Source organism: Heteronotia binoei, chromosome 4 (genome assembly GCF_032191835.1).
Source record: "Heteronotia binoei isolate CCM8104 ecotype False Entrance Well chromosome 4, APGP_CSIRO_Hbin_v1, whole genome shotgun sequence".
NCBI classification, from domain to species: domain Eukaryota; kingdom Metazoa; phylum Chordata; class Lepidosauria; order Squamata; family Gekkonidae; genus Heteronotia; species Heteronotia binoei.
Genome location: NC_083226.1, coordinates 180,394,371 through 180,411,426, shown reverse-complemented (window position 1 = coordinate 180,411,426; position 17,056 = coordinate 180,394,371). Strand labels below are relative to the sequence as shown.

Here is a 17,056-nt window from a genome sequence, read left to right as displayed (position 1 = left end):
TGGCCCCTCGAGTCCAACACTCTGAGTCACACAGTGGCCAAAAAACCCAGATGCAGTCAGAAGGTCCATCAGTGAGGCTAGAAACCCTCCCACTGTGCCCGTCGAAGCACCAAGAATACAAAGCATCACTTGCCTCAGACATAAGAACATAAGAGAAGCCATGTTGTATCAGGCCAGTGGCCCATCCAGTCCAACACTCTGTTTCACACAGTGGCAAAAAAACAAAAACAAACACAGGTGTCATCAGGAGGTCCACCAGTGGGACCAGGACACAAGAAGCCCTTCCACTGTGCCCCCCCCAAGCACCAAGAATACAGAGCATCACATGGCCCAGACAGAGTTCCAATAATGCGCTGTGGCTAATAGCCACTGATGGACCTCTGCTCCAGATGTTTTATCAAATCCTCCCTTCAAGCTGGCTATGCTTGTGGCCGCCACCACCTCCTGTGGCAGTGAATTCCACATGTTAGTCACCCTTTGGGTGAAGAAGTACTTCCTTTTATCTGTTTTCACCTGACTGCTCAGCAATTTCATCAAATGCCCACGAGTTCTTGTATTGTGAGAAAGGGAGAAAAGTACTTCTTTCTCTACTTTCTCCATCCCATGCATAATCTTGTCAACCTCTATCATGTCACCCCGCAGTCGACGTTTCTCCAAGCTAAAGAGCCCCCAAGCGTTTTAACCTTTCTTCATAGGGAAAGTGTTCCAACCCTTTCAGCATTCTAGTTGCCCTCTTCTGCACTTTTTCCAATGCTATAGTGATGGACAGCAAGGCTCCCTCTAACCTGTGGTACCTTGTGAGCGAAAATTCTTCTTCATGAGCTACTGGCATGAACGTTGGGAGCAAGTGATTTAGCTGTTGCATAGATTCGTGCGCTCTGGGGCCATCTTTTCTAAGCTAAGACAAAAACGTGTGAGCCGGGGGGGGGGGGGCTAAAAAAACCGTGAGCTAGCTCGCACTAACTCAGCTTAGAGAGAACGCTGGTGGAGGATATGGGTCATTTTGTGCCGCCCCTAAGAATCCCCCCAGAGCTCTCGTGGTCCTTAATTTTTCACTCTTCAGCAATGTTCCCTCAAACGGCAGAGCCTTGTGAGCAGAAATTCTACTTTGTGAGAATTGCTGGCATTAAAGTGGTGAGCTCCTGCATAAATTAGTGTGCTCTGGGGTCATCTGAGAGCCAGTTTGGTGTAGTGGTTAAGTACGTGGACTCTTATCTGGGAGAACCGGGTTTGATTCCCCACTCCTCCACCTGCACCTGCTGGAATGGCCTTGAGTTAGCCATAGCTCTCTTATCTGGGAGAACCGGGTTTGATTCCCCACTCCTCCACTTGCACCTGCTGGAATGGCCTTGGGTCATCCATAACTCTCTTATCTGGGAGAACCAGGTTTGATTCCCCACTCCTCCACTTGCACCTGCTGGAATGGCCTTGGGTCAGCCAGAGCTCCCTTATCTTGGAGAACCGGGTTTGATTCCCCACTTCTCCACTTGCAGCTGCTAGCATGGCCTTAGGTCAGCCATAGCTCTGGCAGAGGTTGTCCTTGAAGGGGCAGCTGCTGTGAGAGCCCTCTCCAGCCCCACCCACCTCACAGGGTGTCTGATGTGGGGGAGGAAGGGAAAGGAGATTGTAAGCCGCTCTGAGTCTCTGATTCAGAGAGAAGGGCGGGGTATAAATCTGCAGTCTTCTTCTTCTTCTTCTTCATCCTTCCTGAGCTAAGACAAAAATGGCTGAGCTGGAGGCTAGAAATCTGTGAGCTGGCTCACGCTAACTCAGCTTAGAGGGGACGCTGCTCTCCAGCAGCTCTGCCTCAAAGCTTTGAATGGGCGCCTCTTACTCTCTTCAATCCGGATCGCGTGCTAAGGTCGGCAAGGGAACCTGAGGCACGGAGGGGAGATGATCTCAGCCGCCCCCCCCCCCGGCTCCTTCCTGCTTCCTCCTGTCTTTGTCCCGACTAATTTGTTCTCTCCTCCCCCAGTCTTGTGCCACATGGAGGGGAGCGGCCAGTGGCCCCAAGACAAAGAAGCCCTCCGGCGGATCAAGGCCGCCTTCCAGCTGCAGCTGGCGGAACTCCTGCACCGGCAACATCAGCTGCTTTGCCGGCCCAGCCCCACCTACACGGACGTCTATAAGGTAGGAGGGCCCGCTGGGTGTGGCCTTTGGTCTGGGTCTGGAACCGGTTTGCCCCTCTTGGAAGCCACTGCTTACTTGCAGGGGTGTCAAACTCAGGAGGGCCAGAGCTGTCATAAATGAGACCTTAGCGGAGATCGGGACCACGGAGATAACGTAAGAACGTGAGAGAAGCCATGTTGGATCAGGCCAACGGCCCCTCCAGTCCAACCCTCTGTGTCACATAAGAACATAAGAGAAGCCCTGCTGGATCAGATCAATGGCCCCTCCAGTCCAACACTCTGTGTCACATAAACATAAGAGAAGCCCTGCTGGATCAGGCCAACGGCCCCTCCAGTCCAACACTCTGTGTCACATAAGAACATAAGAGAAGCCCTGTTGGATCAGGCCAATGGCCCATCCAGTCCAACCCTCTGTGTCACATAAGAACATAAGAGAAGCCCTGCTGGATCAGATCAATGGCCCATCCAGTCCAACACTCTGTGTCACATAAACATAAGAGAAGCCCTGTTGGAGCAGGCCAATGGCCCATCCAGTCCAACACTCTGTGTCACATAAACATAAGAGAAGCCCTGTTGGATCAGGCCAGTGGCCCCTCCAGTCCAACACTGTGTCACACAGTGGCCAAAAAAATTAGATATATACACACACTGTGGCTAATAGCCACTGATGGACCCCTGCTCCATATTTTTATCTAACCCCCTCTTGAAGCTGGCTATGCTTGTAGCCGCCATCACCTCCTGTGGCAGTGAATTCCACATGTTAATCACCCTTTGGGTGAAGAAGTACCTCCTTTTATCCATTCTAACCCAACTGCTCAGCAATTTCATTGAATGCCCACAAGTTCTTGTATTGTGAGAAAGGGAGAAAAGTACTTCTTTCTCTACCTTCTCCATCCCATGCATAATCTTGTAAACCTCGATCATGTCACCCCGCAGTCGACGTTTCTCCAAGCTAAAGAGTCCCAAATGTTTCAACCTTTCTTCATAGGGAAAGTGTTCCAACCCTTGAATCATTCGAGTTGCCCTTTTCTGGACTTTTTCCAATGCTATAATAGCCTTTTTGAGGTGCGGTGACCAGAACTGTACACAGCATTCCAATGTGTACAATACCGGAGGAAAAACAACACACACACACACACACACACAAAAATGCAGTAATACAATAATACCATGTGTCGTGCATAGGACAGTTTGTTATCTGTATTACTGAATTGTTTATTAGCACACAGAAGTTGCAGATGGTGGATTACACTGAAAATTATTTTCTACACGCCGTGAGTGTGTTGTTTTTCTCCATAAGCGAGATCTGGTCTGGCTGGGGCATACATGTCATAAAACGTAATGCAGAGAGAGAAACTTTATAAAGGACACAGACAAACACAGCTGCCCTGAGCCCGATACGGGAGGGTGGGATATAAATTATATTAAATTATTATAAAGATAATAAATAAAAGATTTTTTTAAAAAAAACCTTAAAATATGATTAATACATCAGCAGCCTAGAAGAAGAAGAAGAAGATATTGGATTTATACCCCGCCCACCACTCCGAAGAGTCTCAGAGCGGCTCACAATCTCCTTTCCCTTCCCCGCCCCCACAACAGACACCCTGTGAGGTAGATGAAGATATTGGATTTATACCCCGCCCTCCACTCCGAAGAGCCTCAGAGCGGCTCACAATCTCCTTTACCTTCCTCCCCCACAACAGACACCCTGTGAGGTAGATGAAGATATTAGATTTATATCCCACCCTCCACTCTGAAGAGTCTCAGAGCGGCTCACAATCTCCTTTCCCTTCCTCCCCCATAACAGACACCCTGTGAGTTAGATGAAGATATTGGATTTATATCCCGCCCTCCACTCCGAAGAGTCTCAGAGTGGCTCACAATCTCCTCTACCTTCCTCCCCCACAACAGACACCCTGTGAGGTAGATGAAGATATTGGATTTATACCCCGCCCTCCACTCCGAAGAGTCTCAGAGCGGCTCACAATCTCCTTTCCCTTCCTCCCCCACAACAGACACCCTGTGAGGTAGATGAAGATATTGGATTTATACCCCGCCCTCCACTCTGAAGAGTCTCAGAGCGGCTCACAATCTCCTTTCCCTTCCTCCCCCACAACAGACACCCTGTGAGGTAGATGAAGATATTGGATTTATATCCCACCCTCCACTCCGAAGAGTCTCAGAGCGGCTCACAATCTCCTTTATCTCCCTCCCCCACAACAGACACCCTGTGAGGTAGATGAAGATTTTGGATTTATATCCCGCCCTCCACTCCGAAGAGTCTCAGAGTGGCTCACAATCTCCTCTACCTTCCTCCCCCACAACAGACACCCTGTGAGGTAGATGAAGATATTGGATTTATACCCCGCCCTCCACTCCGAAGAGTCTCAGAGCGGCTCACAATCTCCTTTCCCTTCCTCCCCCACAACAGACACCCTGTGAGGTAGATGAAGATATTGGATTTATACCCCGCCCTCCACTCCGAAGAGTCTCAGAGTGGCTCACAATCTCCTTTACCTTCCTCCCTCACAACAGACACCCTGTGAGGTGGGTGGGGCTGGAGAGGGCTCTCACAGCAGCTGCCCTTTCAAGGACAACCTCTGCCAGAGCTATGGCTGACCCAAGGCCATTCCAGCAGGTGCAAGTGGAGGAGTGGGGAATCAAACCCGGTTCTCCCAGATAAGAGTCCGCACAGTTAACCACTACACCAAACTGGCTCTCCACACCAAACTGGCAGCCTAGGACCTGCCTACCTTAGGGACCGTCTCTCCCAGACACGTTCCCCAGAGAGTACTGAGATCGGGCTCTCAAAATCCGCTTGCTATCCCCGGGCCAAAGGAGGCCCGTCTGAAATCCACCAGGGACAGGGCCTTTTCTGTAACGGCTCCTTGCTGGTGGAACCAGCTGCCGGAAGAGGTGAGGGCCCTGCGGGACCTTGGCCAGTTCCGCAGGGCCTGTAAGACAGTCCTCTTCCGGCTGGCCTATAATTAACTGGCATTAGAAATTTTATAGAAGGTTCAGTCTGGTATTTTGATAGATCACTGTTTAAATTTTAGTATTTTACTGTTTTAACTGTTGTAATTTATGTATTTTAAATTTAAAATTCTATGTTAGATTTTATATGTTGTGAGCCGCCCTGAGCCACTTCGGTGGGAAGGGCGGGATATAAATTGAAATAAAGTTAAACTTAAACTGTTGATCTTGATGGCGCTTTTGTATCTCTCCTGTGTAATCCAGGGAACTGGGCAAAGGAAGACCTGGCTCCTTCCTTCCTTCCTTCCTTCCTTCCTTCCTTCCTTCCTTCCTTCCTTCCTTCCTTCCTTCCTTCCTTCCTTCCTTCCTTCCTTCCTTCCTTCCTTCCTTCCTTCCTCCCTTCCTCCCTTCCTCCCTTCCTCCCTTCCTCCCTTCCTCCCTCAGGGGACCAGGAGGGGGAGGAGCCTCAGCCAATAGAAGGAAGAGAGGCTTGGCTCAGTAGCTCTACTGTGCGATTGAGAGAGCCTGGGTGGGCCATTGGCCTGATCCAGCATGGCTTCTCTTATGTCTGGGGCAGTGATGCTCTGTATTCTTGGTGTTTGGGGGGCAAGGGTGGGAGGGCTTCTGAAGTTCTGGCCCCGCTGGTGGACCTCCTGATGGCCCTTGGGTTTTGGCCACTGTGTGACACAGAGTGTTGGACTGGGTGGGCCACTGGCCTGATCCATTCTCTTACGTTCTCTTTCACAAGTAGGGTTGCCACACCCAGGTTGGGAGATCCCTGAAGATTTGAGGGTGGAGTTTGGGAGGGACCTCAGTGCGGTAGGACTGCCTTATAATCTGCCCTTCAAATCAGCAGTTTCCCCCCCCCCCCAAGGGAATTGATCTCTGTATTCTGGAGATCAGCTGTAATTATGGTTGCCAACTCTGGATTGAGAAATTCCTGGAGATTTGGGGGGGGGCGGAGCCTGGGAAAGAGGCAGAGTTTGGAGTCCGCCCTCCGAAACAGATATTTGCTACAAGGAGGGGGGTTGCCGGGGCGACTGACAGGAGTGTGTGCTTCTCTTCTCCCCCAGGATGGCTACGTCTTCCGCCTCCAAGTGACTTACTTCCGAGAGCCGCAGATCTTGAAGGAAGTGATCACCCCGGAGGGCATGCTGAAGTACCAGGACACCAAGCAGTCCCTGCGGCTGGAACTGGAGACCCATCACTTGCCCTTTCTGACCAGCACTCTTCATGGGTGAGGGAGTAGGAGCAGCCCCACTGGGCCCACCAAGGGCCATGGTCCTGTCACTGTAACCTGGGGAGATGTTTACAGGAAAGTGGGGCTCCTCGGGGGCCCATCCGTGGTAACCAAGGGTGAGGGAGAAGAGCCAAAAGGAGTAGACTGTTGGAGTTTACCAAATGCAGGACTCTTATTGGTGCATTAGCTTGGGGTGAGAAGGCCAATCTCTGTGTGATTTCTGCCATTAGTTCAGGCCAAGTGGCTCTTAGCCACAAAGCATAGGGGGAACACTCTTGTCTGGGGCAGTGATGCTCTGTATTTTTGGAGCTTGGGGGGTGGGCAAGAGTGGGATGGCTTCTGGAACTCTGACCTTGCTGGTGGACCTCCTGATGGCCCCTGGGTTTTGACCACCGTGTGACAGAATGTTGGACTGGATGGGCCATTGGCCTGATCCAACATGGCTTCTCTTATGTTTGGGCAAGTGATGCCCTGTATCCTTGGAGGTTGGGGAGGGGCAACAGTGGGAGGGCTTCTGAAGTTCTGGCCCCGCTGGTGGGCCTCCTGATGGTCCCTGGGATTTGGCCACCGTGCGACACAGAGTGTTGGACTGGATGGGCCACTAGCCTGATCCAGCATGGCTTCTCTTATGTACTTCTGTGACACAGAGTGTTGGATTGGATTGACCACTGGCCTGATCGAACAGGGCTTCTCTTATGTTCTTCTGTGACACAGAGTGTTGGACTGGATGGGCCATTGGCCTGATCCAACATGGCTTCTCTTATGTTCTTCTGTGACACAGAGTGTTGGATTGGATTGGCCATTGGCCTGATCCAACATGGCTTCTCTTATGTTCTTATGTGACAGAGTGTTGGACTGGATGGGCCTTTGGCCTGATCCAACATGGTTTCTCTTATGTTTGGGGCAGTGATGCCCTGTATCCTTGGAGGTTGGGGAGGGGCAACAGTGGGAGGGCTTCTGAAGTTCTGGCCCTGCTGGTGGGCCTCCTGATGGCCCCTGGGATTTGGCCACCGTGCGACACAGAGTGTTGGACTGGATGGGCCACTAGCCTGATCCAGCATGGCTTCTCTTATGTACTTATGTCTGGGGCACTGATGCTCTATATTTTCGGTGCTGTGGGGGCAACAGTGGGGTTCTGGCCCCACTAGTGGACCTCGGATGGCCCCTGGGTTTTGACCACCGGGTGACACAGAGAGTTGGACTGGATGGGCCACTAGCCTGATCCAGCATGGCTTCTCTTATGTACTTATGTCTGGGCAGTGATGCTCTATATTTTCGGTGCTGTGGGGGCAACAGTGGGGTTCTGGCCCCACTAGTGGACCTCGGATGGCCCCTGGGTTTTGACCACCGGGTGACACAGAGAGTTGGACTGGAAGGGCCACTAGCCTGATCCAGCATTGCTTCTCTTATGTACTTATGTCTGGGGCAGTGATGCTCTATATTTTCGGTGCTGTGGGGGCAACAGTGGGGTTCTGGCCCCACTAGTGGACCTCGGATGGCCCCTGGGTTTTGACCACCGGGTGACACAGAGAGTTGGACTGGAAGGGCCATTAGCCTGATCCAACATGGCTTCTCTTATGTTTGAGGCAGTGATGTCCTGTATCTGTGGAGGTTGGGGAGGGGCAACAGTGGAAGGGCTTCTGGAGCTCTGGCCTTGCTGGTGGACCTCCTGATGGCACCTGAGTTTTGGCAACTGTGTGACAGAGTGTTGGATTGGATGGGCCATTGGCCTGATCCAGCATGACTTTTCTTATGTCTGGGGCAGTGATGCTCTGTCTTCCTGGTGCTTGTGGGGCACAGTGGGAGGGCTTCTGGAGTTCTGGTCACAATGGAGGATCTCCTGATACTGGTTGGCCCCTGTGTGAGACAGGAGGCTGGACTAGATGGACCCTCCCTGGTCTGATCCAGCAGGGCTCTTCTGATGTTCTTCTCAGGGGAAGACCTCGGCCTCTCTGCCCTGCTGTTGGCCCTCCAGAGGAACTGGTTGGCCCCTGTGTGAGACAGGAGGCTGGACTAGATGGACCCTCCCTGGTCTGATCCAGCAGGGCTCTTCTGATGTTCTTCTCAGGGGAAGACCTCGGCCTCTCTGCCCTGTTTTTGGCCCTCCAGAGGACCTGCTTGGCCTCTGTGTAAGATAGGAGGCTGGATTAGATGGACCCTCCCTGGTCTGATCCAGCTGGGCTCTTCTGATGTTCTTTACTTTCTCTTTCCAGCCTGCAGCAGCAGCACCCAGCTTTCGGGTCCACCTGCCGCCTTGCCAAGCGCTGGGTCAGCGCTCAGCTGCTGAGCGACAGCCTTTCGGAGGAGTGCGTGGATTTGCTGGTGGCGTCCCTCTTCCTCTGCCCAGCACCTTACACGGCGCCCAGGTGAGGCTCCTGGCTGTCGGTCCCTATGCTTCCTTCCTGGCTTGAATGAAAAACAGGCTTGCTGGGAACTCAGGGTTGGAGGCGAAGAATCCCTCCGCTACATGGGTTCTGGGGTGGGGGAGAGGGAAGTCCGAGAAGGCCATTGTTCTGCTTGTGGACTTCCTCAGCAAAGGAAAAACTCTCTGTGTAAAACAGAGAGTCTGACTTGTTATGCATGACAGGTATCGAAATGCAAAAGGAGTATCAACGGTACACAGCATCTCAGTCATGCACCAAGTTAAAACCTCGTAAGTTCCACAGTACTCCTACTGTCATGTGGCTCAAAGCCACCATATTATATTCAGTGCAATGTTTGAGAAAAAGGTCCAACGGTGAACCAGTCCACTTTGAGAGCCAGTTTGGTGTAGTGGCTAAGTGTGCAGACTCTTATCTGGGAGAACCGGGTTTGATTCCCCACTCCTCCACTTGCAGCTGCTAGCATGGCTTTGGGTCAGCTATAGCTCTCGCAGGAGTTGTCCTTGAAAGGGCAGCTTCTGTCAGAGCTCTCTCAGAGCCAGTTTGGTGTAATGGTTAAGTGTGCAGACTCTTATCTGGGAGAACCAGGTTGGATTCCCCACTCCTCCACTTGCAGCTGCTGGAATGGCCTAGGGTCAGCCATAGCTCTGGCAGAGGTTGTCCTTGAAAGAGCAGCTGCTGTGAGAGCCCTCTCAGCCTCACCCACCGCACAGGGTGACTGTTGTGGGGGGAGAAAATATAGGAGATTGTAAGTTGCTCTGAGACTCTGATTAAGAATGAAGGGCGGGGTATAAATCTTCTAGAGAGCCAGTTTGTTGTAGTGGGTAAGTGCATGGACTCTTATCTAGAAGAACCGGGTTTGATTCCCCACTCCTGCACTTGCAGCTGCTGGAATGGCCTTGAGTCAGCCATAGCTCTGGCAGAGGTTGTCCTTGAAAGGGCAGCTGCTGTGGGAGCCCTCTCAGCCCTACCCACCTCACAAGGTGTCCGTTGTGGGGGAAGAAAATATAGAAGATTGTAAGCCGCTCTGAGTCTCTGTCCTTGAAATGGCAGCTGCTGTGAGAGCCCTCTCATCCCCACCCACCTCACAGGGTGTCTGTTGTGGGGGGAGAAGACTTAGGAGATTGTAAGCCATTCTGAGTCTCTGTCCTTGAAAGGGCAGCTTCTGTCAGAGCTGTCTCAGCCCCACCCACCTCACAGGGTGTCTGTTGTGGGTGGAGCAGATATAGGAGATTGTAAGCTGCTCTGAGTCTCTGTCCTTGAAAGGGCAGCTTCTGGGGGAGCTCTCTTAGCTTCACCCACCTCACAGGGTGTCTGTTGTGAGGGGAGGAAGGTAAAGGAGATTGCAAGCCACTCTGAGTCTCTGTCCTTGAAAGGGCAGCTTCTGTGAGAGGCCTCTCAGCCCCACCCATCTCACAGGGTGTCTGTTGCGGGGGGAGAAGATATAGGAGATTGTAAGCCGCTCTGAGTCTCTGATTCAGAGAGAAGGGCGGGGTATAAATCTGCAGTCGTCTTCTTCTTTGCTAGCTGTTTCGTATCTCTAATCCGTCTTCTAGGGACCAATCTTGTGTATTTTGTGCAATTTTGTAGGTCCTTTGCTGACAATGAATATATTAACTATGGCGTTCCCGCTATCATGCATGAAAATTAGAGAAAGCTAGGAATTCTGGACTGACATGGTTGATGACTGAATAATTTTTGGCACTCCTGGACCTAAAAAATTGTACGTAATTCATAAGAATGGTGCCTAGAAGAAGGATTAGAGATCCGAAACGGCTTGCAAAGCGGACCGGTTCTCCGTTGGACCTTTTTCTCAAACATTGCACTGAATATAATGTAGTGGCTTTGAGCCACATAAGGACGGTAGGAGCACTGCGGAACTTATGAGGTTTTAACTTTGCGCATGACTTGAGATGCTGTGTGCTGTTGATACTCTTTTTGCATTTCAGTGCCTATTATTCATAACAAGTCAGAGTTCTGTTTTACACTGAGAGTTTTTTCTTTGATGGGGCTTAGTTTCTCCTCCGTGGTCCCATCAATACTGTGGACTTCCTTGGGGCATCTGGCAGCGGCTCTCCGGGTGGTTGGTGGATTCCTTTAGCCCCATTTCCTGCCCCTTTTCCCCCTCCTGCAGTTCTCCTCAGGTGGGCTTCCTTCGCTTCCTTCATCTGCTGGCCACCTTCGACTGGAAGAATAGCCCTCTCGTGGTCAACCTGAATGCGGAACTCAAAGGTGAGCAAGGTGGGCGTGGAAGTTGGGCCAGGGAGACCTGGGCAGGTCAAGGTCATCAATTCCTTCCATTGGGGGAAGGTTGCGAAGAAATCTGGTTTCTCTAAGCATCAGGGGGAGAGGAACCTTCTCTCCAGGCGTCCTTGCATGATAGAATCAAGCCTGTTCCACTGAGGAACTGCTCTAATGGTCAGGAATTGTAGAATCATAGAGTTAGAAGGGGCCTCCAGGGTCATCTAGTCCAACCCCCTGCACAATACAGGAAACCCACAAACACCTCCCCCTAAATTCACAGGATCCTCATTGCTGTCAGATGGCCATCTAGCCTCTGTTGAAAAACCTCCAAAGAAGGAGAGCCCACCACCTCCCGAGGAGGAAGCCTGTTCCACTGAGGAACTGCTCTAATGGTCAGGAATTGTAGAATCATAGAGTTGGAAGGGGCCTCCAGGGTCATCTAGTCCAACCCCCTGCACAATACAGGAAACCCACAAACACCTCCCCCTAAATTCACAGGATCTTCATTGCTGTCAGATGGCCATCTAGCCTCTGTTGAAAAACCTCCAAAGAAGGAGAGCCCACCACCTCCCGAGGAGGAAGCCTGTTCCACTGAGGAACTGCTCTAATGGTCAGGAATTGTAGAATCATAGAGTTGGAAGGGACCTCCAGGGTCATCTAGTCCAACCCCCTGTGCAATGCAGGAAACTCACAAACACCTCCCCCTAAATTCACAGGATCCTCATTGCTGTCAGATGGCCATCTAGCCTCTGTTGAAAAACCTCCAAAGAAGGAGAGCCCACCACCTCCCGAGGAGGAAGCCTGTTCCACTGAGGAACTGCTCTAATGGTCAGGAATTGTAGAATCATAGAGTTGGAAGGGGCCTCCAGGGTCATCTAGTCCAACCCCCTGCACAATGCAGGAAACTCACAAAGACCTCCCCCTAAATTCGCAGGATCCTCATTGCTGTCAGAGGGCCATCTAGCCTCTCTTGAAAAACCTCCAAGGAAGGAGAACCCACCACCTCCCAAGGAAGCCTGTTCCACTGAGGAACTGCTCTAACGGTCAGGAAGTTCTTCCTAATGTTGAGCTGGAAACTCTTTGGATTTAATTTCAACCCATTGGTTTTGGTCTGACCTTCTGGGGCCACAGAAAACAATTCCACCCCATCCTCTATATGACAGCCCTTCAAGTACTTGAAGATGGTGATCCTGTCACCTCCCAGCTGCCTCCTCTCCAGGCTAAACATGCCCAGCTCCTTCAACTTTTCTTCACAGGACTCGATCTCCAGACCCCCCACCATCTTCATCTTGGTGCAGGTGGATATAGACAAGCTGGAATGGCTCCAGACGAGGGCAATGAAGATGGTTGAAATTATAATATGACATATGAACATATGAAGCTGCCTTATACTGAATCAGACCTTTGGTCCATCAAAGTCAGTATTGTCTTCTCAGACTGGCAGCGGCTCTCCAGGGTCTCAAGCTGAGGTTTTTCACACCTATTTGTCTGGACCCTTTTTAGTTGGAGATGCCGGGGATTGAACCTGGGACCTTCTGCTTCCCAAGCAGATGCTCTACCGCTGAGCCACAACCCCATTCATGGCTCTCCAGGGTCTCAAGCTGAGGTTTTTCACACCTATTTGTCTGGACCCTTTTTTGGAGATGCCGGGGATTGAACCTGGGACCTTCTGCCTCCCAAGCAGATGCTCTACCACTGAGCCACCGTCCCTCCCCTAATTATTATTTGTTATTATTATTTATTATTATTATTATTACTTTATTTCTATTCCGCTCCTTCCCCCTTTTGGGGGGCTCAGAGTGGAGTACAACAATTTGAGATAAAATCACAACAAAATTGTTTTTACAATTTTTGTGTTTTTTTTTCTTTTTTCCTTTGTGTTTGTCTTTTTGTTTGCAAGTTTTAATAAATCTCTGAACTTTAACAAAAAAATCACAACAAAATCGTAATAAAATCAGCTTCAACATTCGGTAAAGTGCAACTGGTTAGTTCAGCAAGAGGATATGAAGCAAGATAGTATAGCACAAAAGTAATGTCACAATACAGCAGTGCAGCGGGCCATGAGGGGCGTAGGGGGATGGCAACCGATCAAATAGATAGATAGATGCCCGCTGCCTCATCCAAAGACGTGGCGGAACAGCCCCGTTTTACAGGCCCTACAAAAGGCCAGCAAGCCAGTTAGGGCCCGGATCTCCATAGGGAGCTGATTCCACCAGGTCGGGGCAAGGACCGAAAAAGTCCTGGCCCTGTTAGAGGCAAGACTGGCATCTCTTGGGCCGGGGACTATCAGAAGATCCTGGGAGGCCGAGCGAAGGGCCTCCGGGGCGTATATGGGAGGAGACGGTCCCGAAGGTATGTTGGTCCCAGGCCACACACGGCTTTGGAAGTCAAAACTAACACCTTGAAACGGATCCAGTGCAGTAGTGCAGAAGAGTTTCTGGCTCAACATTAGGAAGAACTTCCTGACAGTCAGAGTGGTTCCTCAGTGGAACAGGCTTCCTCCTTGGGAGGTGGTGGGCTCTCCTTCCTTGGAGGTTTTGAAACAGAGGCTAGATGGCGCTCTGACAGCAATGAAGATCCTGTGAATTTAGGGGGAGGCGTTTGTGAGTTTCCTGCATTGTGCAGGGGGTTGGACTAGATGACCCTGCAGGTCCCTTCCAACTCTTTATTTTATGATTCCATTCTATGTGGAGCTGAGAGGTTATGCAGTTTCCTTTATTTAACTTTTGCCGTTTTCCCTACAGCTTGTTTTTGGGAGAGGTTTAGTAACCCGATCTCTGCAGTGGATCCAGGTGGCTCATAATCCAGTTTGTACGGCTCCAGCTTAAAACTTCTCTGCTCTTTTGTTTTAAAGGTTCTTCAACTTTGTACACACCCTGGGTGGTGGTGACCACGTAATTCTTCTTTGTAACGCTTTGTGGCATGAGAATAGCCGAAGCAGACACGGCCTGCCCCTTTTCATGTATTTTTGTCCTCGGCCTCTGATATTCAGAGCAGTTCGGTGTAGTGGTTAAGTGCATGGACTCTTTTATCTGGGAGAACCGGGTTTGATTCCCCACTCCTCCCCTTGCAGCTGCTGGAATGGCCTTGGGTCAGCCAGAGCTCTCTTATCTGGGAGAACCGGGTTTGATTCCCCACTCCTCCCCTTGCAGCTGCTGGAATGGCCTTGGGTCAGCCAGAGCTCTCTTATCTGGGAGAACCGGGTTTGATTCCCCACTCCTCCACTTGCAGCTGCTGGAATGGTCTTGGGTCAGCCAGAGCTCTCTTATCTGGGAGAACCGGGTTTGATTCCCCACTCCTCCCCTTGCAGCTGCTGGAATGGTCTTGGGTCAGCCAGAGCTCTCTTATCTGGGAGAACCGGGTTTGATTCCCCACTCCTCCACTTGCAGCTGCTGGAATGGCCTTGGGTCAGCCAGAGCTCTCTTACCTGGGAGAACCGGGTTTGATTCCCCACTCCTCCACTTGCAGCTGCTGGAATGGCCTTGGGTCAGCCAGAGCTCTCTTATCTGGGAGAACCGGATTTGATTCCCCACTCCTCCATTTGCAGCTGCTGGAATGGCCTTGGGTCAGCCAGAGCTCTCTTATCTGGGAGAACGGGGTTTGATTCCCCACTCCTCCATTTGCAGCTGCTGGAATGGTCTTGGGTCAGCCAGAGCTCTCTTATCTGGGAGAACTTGGTTTGATTCCCCACTCCTCCACTTGCAGCTGCTGGAATGGCCTTGGGTCAGCCAGAGCTCTCTTATCTGGGAGAACCGGGCTTTATTCCCCACTCCTCCATTTGCAGCTGCTGGAATGGTCTTGGGTCAGCCAGAGCTCTCTTATCTGGGAGAACCGGGTTTGATTCCCCACTCCTCCATTTGCAGCTGCTGGAATGGCCTTGGGTCAGCCAGAGCTCTCTTATCTGGGAGAACCGGGCTTTATTCCCCACTCCTCCATTTGCAGCTGCTGGAATGGTCTTGGGTCAGCCAGAGCTCTCTTATCTGGGAGAACCGGGTTTGATTCCCCACTCCTCCCCTTGCAGCTGCTGGAATGGCCTTGGGTCAGCCAGAGCTCTCTTACCTGGGAGAACCGGGTTTGATTCCCCACTCCTCCACTTGCAGCTGCTGGAATGGCCTTGGGTCAGCCAGAGCTCTCTTACCTGGGAGAACCGGGTTTGATTCCCCACTCCTCCACTTGCAGCTGCTGGAATGGCCTTGGGTCAGCCAGAGCTCTCTTATCTGGGAGAACCGGATTTGATTCCCCACTCCTCCATTTGCAGCTGCTGGAATGGCCTTGGGTCAGCCAGAGCTCTCTTATCTGGGAGAACGGGGTTTGATTCCCCACTCCTCCATTTGCAGCTGCTGGAATGGTCTTGGGTCAGCCAGAGCTCTCTTATCTGGGAGAACTGGGTTTGATTCCCCACTCCTCCACTTGCAGCTGCTGGAATGGCCTTGGGTCAGCCAGAGCTCTCTTATCTGGGAGAACCGGGCTTTATTCCCCACTCCTCCATTTGCAGCTGCTGGAATGGTCTTGGGTCAGCCAGAGCTCTCTTATCTGGGAGAACCGGGTTTGATTCCCCACTCCTCCATTTGCAGCTGCTGGAATGGCCTTGGGTCAGCCAGAGCTCTCTTATCTGGGAGAACCGGGCTTTATTCCCCACTCCTCCATTTGCAGCTGCTGGAATGGTCTTGGATCAGCCAGAGCTCTCTTATCTGGGAGAACCGGGTTTGATTCCCCACTCCTCCCCTTGCAGCTGCTGGAATGGCCTTGGGTCAGCCAGAGCTCTCTTATCTGGGAGAACCGGGTTTGATTCCCCACTCCTCCACTTGCAGGTGCTGGAATGGCCTTGGGTCAGCCAGAGCTCTCTTACCTGGGAGAACCGGGTTTGATTACCCACTCCTCCACTTGCAGCTGCTGGAATGGCCTTGGGTCAGCCAGAGCTCTCTTATCTGGGAGAACCGGGTTTGATTCCCCACTCCTCCACTTGCAGCTGCTGGAATGGCCTTGGGTCAGCCAGAGCTCTCTTATCTGGGAGAACCGGGCTTTATTCCCCACTCCTCCATTTGCAGCTGCTGGAATGGTCTTGGGTCTGCCATCGCTCTCTTATCTGGGAGAACCGGGTTTGATTCCCCACTCCTCCCCTTGCAGCTGCTGGAATGGCCTTGGGTCAGCCATCGCTCTCGCAGAGTTCTCCTTGAAAGGGCAGCTTCTGGGAGAGCTCTCGTCTCCTCCATCTTTCTCCATCTTCTTTTTCGTCTTCTTTCACCGTCTCTCTCCGCGGCCTCTCCATTTTGCTGTCACGGTGGACAGCCACTCCTGGGCCTCACCTTCCTGAATTAGCCAAAATCTTCAGATCAAGATGGGTAGCCGTGTTAGACGGTCTGTAGCAGCAGAAAAAAAGAAAGAGTCATCTGATGATCTGAAAGACTTCGCAAAACTTGGGGCAGTTGCGGGAGCAGTGTGTCATGGGTGCTGGGGACCCTTCAGAGGAAGTTGAGTCTGATGCGGAAACTGTGCCCCTGCCACCTGCACCAGTGCCCCTGCCTCCTGCTGGAGAAGATCCCAGCCCCCCTGCCTCGCCCTCTCGGGTGGCTCGTGTGCGTGACCGCCTCCGGCAGGACCTCAGGGATCGGAGGAGGGCGGCACGCTCACAAGCAAGACGCTCCCTGAGCCCTGAGTTCTGAGAGGATTCTGGCCCTTCTAAGAGCAAGGATGCTTGAGTGGTGACAGGATCCTGGCTGCCTCCCTGAGCCAGCAATTAGCCCAAACGGGCAACAGCCAGCAGAGGGCTATATAGCTGTGGGCTTTGGGAGGAGGCTTTGTGGAAGGAACTAGTCATCTCCCTGACATTCTAGCATCCACTCCGGCTTCACTTTGGTTCCTGACTCCCTGACTTTGGCTTTGGACTTCTGGACTCCCTGACCTCGGCTTCTGGACCTCAGACCTGCGATACTTCTACAGTGATTCGGATTTGGCGCCTCGGACCCTCCTGCTTACTGGCTACAGACCTCGGACTGCCTCTGGACTTTGCCTGACCCGGCCCCAGCTGTGACACAGTGACCTTTGCAACCTCATGGCCCTGCCACTAATGTTGTTAGTCTTTAAGA

General features: G+C 51.9%; 1 protein-coding gene across 1 annotated transcript in view; it reads left to right on the top strand.

Annotated features, from left to right (window-relative positions):
• Positions 1-17,056, top strand: part of NOL6 (nucleolar protein 6) — a 108,810-nt gene that overhangs the window by 48,964 nt on the left and 42,790 nt on the right. Inside the window, 4 exon segments of the mRNA XM_060236249.1 lie at positions 1,976-2,130; positions 6,179-6,342; positions 8,559-8,711; positions 10,861-10,958. Coding sequence (XP_060092232.1) covers positions 1,976-2,130; positions 6,179-6,342; positions 8,559-8,711; positions 10,861-10,958 — 570 coding nt within the window.